Here is a 6,624-nt window from a genome sequence, read left to right as displayed (position 1 = left end):
TCCCCCTTTACTTGTCATGCACCGGTTTTTATGACAAGCGTTCAGGCATCAACTTCAAGAACACAAAGGCATACATTGAAAAAGTTGTTACTAGCCCTATTAACATTCAGTGGATCGTCGGAGAGATTCCACAGCAAAAAGAAGGATCACTGTATGAAAAATCTTATTTCTTTCTATCTATTTCACATTTTTTTTTGTTCATGGTTTGCTTAATATTGACACTTTTTTATTTTTGCAGCGACTGAGGTGTATATGTTGCTGCCTTTGCAGAGTATGCCAGCATCGGAGACCTAGCAGTTCTTGCGGATGACCTTTCTGATATTGATCAACATCGTAGACTCTATGGAGCACTACTGTGGGACTACGCTAGGAAGAAGTAAGAGAATGGTGCAATTAGTGAAAGTGAGGTGACTGGCAGATTAGCAAGGAAAAATGGTGCACCAGTTGTGAACGAGAAAACACAAGTCTTGAGGAAGAAGAATTAGTTGCAATTTTTTGTATGGAACATGTAGTTAAATTGTTTAGTTACAGCTAGTTTTGTAGAAAGATAGTAGACAAGTTTATGAACAAGATTGTTGAAGTTTAATTGTAGCATATTTGTGCTACAATTATTTTACCCTTTATTTTTTTTATTTTATCCAGTATACTAGTTCGAACAATGGGGAAATATTCTGTTGTTTTTATATTCACTTGTTGAAAGTAAACAGTACTTCATCTAATTATTGCTACTAGTTAACTCCTTTTCAACTTAATTATTATGTAGTTACTCAGTCAACTCCAGATTATATAGTTATTTTGTAGTTTTTTTTGTAGATAAATTGTAGGGATCATTAACAACTATCGATGGGTGCTAGAGATAATAAAACAATTGTGTATTATATATACAAAAATCATTCACAAACCAATCAAGCTGTGAAAGTATTAACTAAATACAGAATACTAATTAAACAAAACAATTTCAAACTAACTACATTTAGAGTTGAAGGTGCCTCAACTATTACACATCAAATATAATTCTCATGAACTCATCAACAATTTTTATGAAAAATTCAGCTTACTACATAAAATTTTATTTCTTTTTGGGAGCATTCTTGCAAGATCTTTTGTTATGCCCTTCTATTCCGCAGTTGTCACATGAAACCTTGTACTTCTTTGAATTTACTTCATCATATGTTTTGTATCTTTGTTTTTGAGGTCTTCCTGGCTGTCTTTTCTCACCTAAAGGTGGATTTACAACTTTTTCAGTTATATGTTATGGCACATTCCATTTGCTTTCATCAGGTAGGGGATTTACTGGTATTTCATAAGTACGCAAGAGGCTCTCCCTTGTGTAATAAGGAGAGAAATATTGTTCATAAGACTCATCCTTATGCCTTAAAGTAGCCAAAGCATGTGGACAAGAAAGTTCATCAAGCTGGAATTGTCCACAACTACATCTCTTGTTTTTAAGACAAACAATATAGCGTCTGACACCATCTAGTACTGTATGGATGTAATCTGTTGAAGCCCTCACCTACAATTACATTACAAACAAAAAACAATTCATATACAATCAGAATACAAAATATCTATAAAATATCTACAAACTATCTACATTGTCTTTTAATAATTTATTTTGATGCAATAAATGGTCAGATCTTACTCTAAGCTTGTGCGACAATGTTCTATTGTCATCCAACTCTTTGTTGTATTTAAACTCAAGGTATGTGAATGTACCCTTTGCTTTCAATAACTTTTCTTTAGTCCAACGTTCAAGAAGAGTCCTTATATACTCGAATAGTTCTACTATGTGCAGCTCTCTTGCATCTTTCGTTACAGCATTCAACGACTCTGCAATGTTTGATGTCATAGTCCAAGTTCTGTTCACCGTAGCATGTACTCGAGACCATCTATGATACCCAATATCGTATAAGTATGCTTTAACACGCGGGTCAATCTCTTCAATCTTTGACATCCTTTCATTAAATTCATCAAGCGTGTATGATCGTGTCGTGGCAAAGTACAATTCGCTTAACTTTAGATGACCCTTCTTGAACTTTGCCCTTATATTTGTCCAAATATGCCACATGCAAGAGTAATGTGGCATGCCGAGATAAACAATAGATGTTGCCGTCAAGATACTCTCATTCCGATCCGAAACAACACACATATTTGGGTTTTCACCATATGCATGTTTGAATTGCTCAAAAAACCACTTCCATGATGCGTCATTTTCTGAATCAACAACAGCATATGCCAATGGTAATATGGTACCTACATTATGTGGCAAAAATTAATTAATTGGCTGCATGAAAAATGCAAAGGAAGACATATACATACAAACTACAACGTTTCAACAATATATCTACAATAAATTTACAAGTTCTACAAAAAACAGACAAGCTACAATATATCTACAATAAATCTACAATACCTGCTTCATCCATTGTACTAGCTGTTAGCACTATTCCCCTGTATGCCGACTTCAAGAAGGTCCCATCAACTACTACAACTGGCCTACAATATTCCCAACCACTGATTGACGTACAAATCGCAACAAATGCATACAAGAAGCAGTCATCGTCCGTCTTCTTCAATTTAACTACAGACCCCGGATAAGTCTTCTCCAGAATATACAAATAACTAGGCAATTTGATGTAGGAGTCAGCAGGATGACCTCTCAAAAATTCCAAAGTCTTTTCCTTTTCTCTCCAAGCTTGCATGTATGTTAAGTTCATCCCGTGTTCAGACAACGTATCAGTTTGTATGTCTTTTGGTGTGTAAAATGTCTTAGGATCAGCATATTTTCGAATAACCATGCTACCAACTACCATGGCAGTAGGTTTGCATTGTATGAATGTATTGTCCGTCAAAGAGCATGTGTGCAAGCTGTTGAATTTTCTAACCTTGAACATTGCAGAATCATTTATGCTAGTTGCCTTGTAGTGCCATGTACAATTTTCACCAACACATATCAGCCAGTAGCTACAAAAATAAAAACAATTTAAACACTGGTACAAAAAATGTAGATTAAAAAAAACTGTTGTAGCATAAAAGATCATATTCAACAATTTATATACAAAACAACTACAAACCATCTACAATTTTGTTAAACAATATCACAAAAAAACTTGAAGAAGTAAAAATTTACAACTACAAAATAAAAATAAAAATGATTTTTGACCATTCATATGTTCCTACCTTCTAGCACTAGATCTTTTCACCCTAAATTGGAACTTGTTCATGACAGAATAGTGCTTCATTGCACTTGCAATTGTNGTGCCTTAAATCAGCCAAAGCATGTGCACAAGGAAGTTCATCAAGCTGGAATTGCCCACAGCTACATCTCTTGTTTTCAAGACAAACAACATAGCTTCACACCATCTATCACTGTATGGATATGATCTATTGAAGCCCTCGCCTACAATTACATTACAAATAAAAAACAATTCATATACAATCAGAATACAAAATATCTACAAATTATCTTTTGTCTTTTGTAGATATTTTGTAGTTAATTTGTAGAAATATTGAAATTCTGTATTTCATATTGAGCTACAAATGATATGTAGTTTTATTGTAGAAATATTGTAGATAGAATGAAATTCAATACTAATATATATATATAGGCTTTGACATGTAGTTTATTGTAGAAATATTGTAGATAATTTGTAGATAAGTAATATACAACAAAAATTCGATAGTAATGTAACAGAACAAACCTGCAACTGTGTTCGAATCGGTGATACTCAATTCCAAATTGAAATCACGCACTGTTATATGTTCTTAAGCTTTTGTTTTCCTTTTTCGTCTCCATGTATACACGAACACCCATATCGTTCCTAATTTCCATTGGAAGGACAATTTTCGTTGACAATGTATTTGATTTCTATTATTTTTTCGGATGTATCTATCATTAGATGCTCTGCTATTGTAGAATTCAATAGGCTATAACTCGCATCCTCGCCGACTACAATTCCATCGACCTGAAAGTCTCTATATCTTCCATAGCTATCCCAATTCCCATTCAGTTGAAGCATAATTGGAATTTTTGACATAATTGCGGTTGTTAGAGAAGAATTGTAGCTAATTTAGTCGCTTTTGATTTGTGAAATCAGAAAAACCAGTGAAACAGAGTATTGTCGTAAAAACAGAGTAGTGAGTTTTGGAGAGAAACGGGCGAAATGTAATAGCGAGATTTGCGTTTGATAAAATCTGGAAGAATCTTTAATATCCCAACATTCGCGCGCCTATAAAAGGAATTGTACAGATAAAAGGATTCTATTTTTAATGAGTTGTTTATAATTTGTAGAAAATCTGTTAGCAGGACGGGTAATTTGCAAATTATGGATATTTTTCGTAATATAGTTTCCTATATGGTATAGGAACGAAAATTTCCCTTTTAGTTATTCTGCAGTGCCCATGAAACTATGCACAACTATTTGATTGATAATAAAATCATCCATCAGGCCAATTGGCTTAGTTGCTAAAAAGATAGTGTTTAACACGAAATACGAGTAACAATTAAACTTGTAATGTAGTTTATAAGAATACGTGATTTGATTCAACACCAATTGATAAAGGACTAGATAAATAAATAAACTAAATGACTAAGGTGAATCAAACCAGTGTAGTTGCAAGCTATCGTCCTTGATTGGAACAGGCGCGAGATCAAGCGTTAAGAACAATAAGAATAAGAGTAAGTTATAAGCAAGTAAAAGAGCAGTGTATTGTTATTTCTTCGTCTGTCTCCCCCTACAAATGAACAGGAATCCTCTTTATATAGTAGAGTAATCCTAAATAAGGTATCACTCTAATTTCGGAAGCAAAAAATCCATGATTGGTATCATAACCGTCAGCGGTTCTGTTGGTTCCGAGATTCACGCCACGTTCCTCGACCAATCACGGATATCTTGCTCTTTCCGTTACTAATCCATCCCCGATGTTACTCGAAGTCTATCTCCCCTGGCTTCGATTGATACCAACCTCGATCTCGAAAGAGACTTCGATCACGAACTCGATGCCTTAGCTCTTCGATGCAACGTCCTTGTTTCGATCAAATAGTGAAATCGGGTAGCCCCGATTTCTACCGTATATAGGTAGTCCCTTCGTTTTTTGGAGTGTAATGACAAGAAACGAATTGAATCTTCAAGCTTCTTTGCTTGTTCTTCCCAAAATACCAAATTCCAATCTCCATTTTCCTTGCTCACGAAAACAAAATGGCCAAAACATCTAAAACTGTTCTGCAAAAGGAAACCGCTCAGGTTCGGGCTAAGGAGCGCACCAAGTGTCGGTCTTAGAGGGAGACCTTTGAAGAAATCCATACTCGGGTCTTTGTTCTTTCGACCGAGATTGATGGACCCCGAATGACCATGTGAACTAGAGTTTAACTAGCTCTTAGGCTTAACAGTCGAGTGAGGATTTGCTTGAACTAGAAGTAAAGTTAGCCCTTAGGCTTTATAGATAGTCCGCGAATAAGAGTTTGCTCGAACTCGGGTTAAGGTAGCCCTTGGGCTTTTATGATCAAGTGAGGATTTGCTCGAACTCGAAGTAAAGTTAGCCCCTGGGCTTTATAGATAGTCCCCGAGTGAGTGTTTGCTCGCACTCGAATTAACGTAGCCCTTGGGCTTTTATGATCGAGTGAGAATTTGCTCGAACTCGAAGTAAAGTTAGCCCTTAGACTTTATAGATAGTCCCCGAGTGAGAGTTTGCTCGAACTTGGGTTAAGGTATCCCTTGGGCTTTTATGTTCGAGTGAGGATTTGCTCGAACTTGAATTAAAGTTAGCCCTTAGGCTTTATAGATAGTCCCCGAGTGAGAGTTTTCTCGAACTCGGGATAAGGTAGCCCTTGGGCTTTTATGATCGAGTGAGAATTCGCTCGAACTCGAAGTAAAGTTAGACCTTAGGCTTATAGATAGTCCCCGAGTGAGAGTTTGCTCGAACTCGGATTAAGGTAGCCCTTGGGTTTTTATGATCGAGTGAGGATTTACTCGAACTCGAAGTAAAGTTAGCCCTTAGGCTTTATAGATTAAGGCTGTTTATCGGGCGAATTGGGCGGTTATTTATTCTTAACGCTTTGGCTTATCGGTTATCGGCTTTTAAATGTATTAATCCGCTAGCCACCCGATAAGATATCGAGCGAATTGGTATCAGTTTAGCTCTTATCGGGCAGTTATTGGGCGGTTTATCGGCCTAATTCAATCCAAATAAAATAAAATTTAGTCTCTGTATGTTTAAATAGGTGGTCTACGTACTAAGAGGGACGAAGCAGAAGAGACTACGTGATGGGTATCTGTCTTGAATCTTATTTATGTTTATGCACATTGGCCTTAGTCCATGTGAAAGATTTCCAATCGGCCGTTGTTAAAATAAATATTCGTCATGCTTAGAATTCTAGGATGCTTTAAAACCCAGGCAAAGTTGATGAAGCAGTGGTATAACTGGTGTTGTTATCTTGTTTCAGACAGCAAATTCTGTCTTTTGTCACAGTTAGATGACTCCTTTTATTTAGATTTCTTTTATTCTAATTCCCTTTGATAAAGTACTGGAGGAAGAAAGGTGTTTAATTATTTAATATATATATGGATAAAAATATTATATATATATATATATATATATATATATATATATATATATATATATATA

General features: G+C 35.5%; 1 protein-coding gene across 1 annotated transcript; it reads right to left on the bottom strand.

Moving 5' to 3' along the window:
- Positions 1,253-4,037, bottom strand: LOC109231529. The gene is made up of 7 exons (XM_019397189.1): positions 3,935-4,037; positions 3,314-3,400; positions 3,181-3,262; positions 3,075-3,077; positions 2,414-2,964; positions 1,643-2,253; positions 1,253-1,513 (listed from the first exon to the last, which is right to left on the bottom strand). Exons 1-7 carry the CDS (start codon positions 4,035-4,037, stop codon positions 1,253-1,255), a joined length of 1,698 nt encoding a protein of 565 aa, XP_019252734.1.

This window comes from Nicotiana attenuata, chromosome 8 (assembly GCF_001879085.1).
Source record: "Nicotiana attenuata strain UT chromosome 8, NIATTr2, whole genome shotgun sequence".
Classification (NCBI taxonomy): domain Eukaryota; kingdom Viridiplantae; phylum Streptophyta; class Magnoliopsida; order Solanales; family Solanaceae; genus Nicotiana; species Nicotiana attenuata.
Note: the sequence above shows the minus strand (reverse complement) of the source record. Positions and strands in the feature narration are given on the sequence as shown.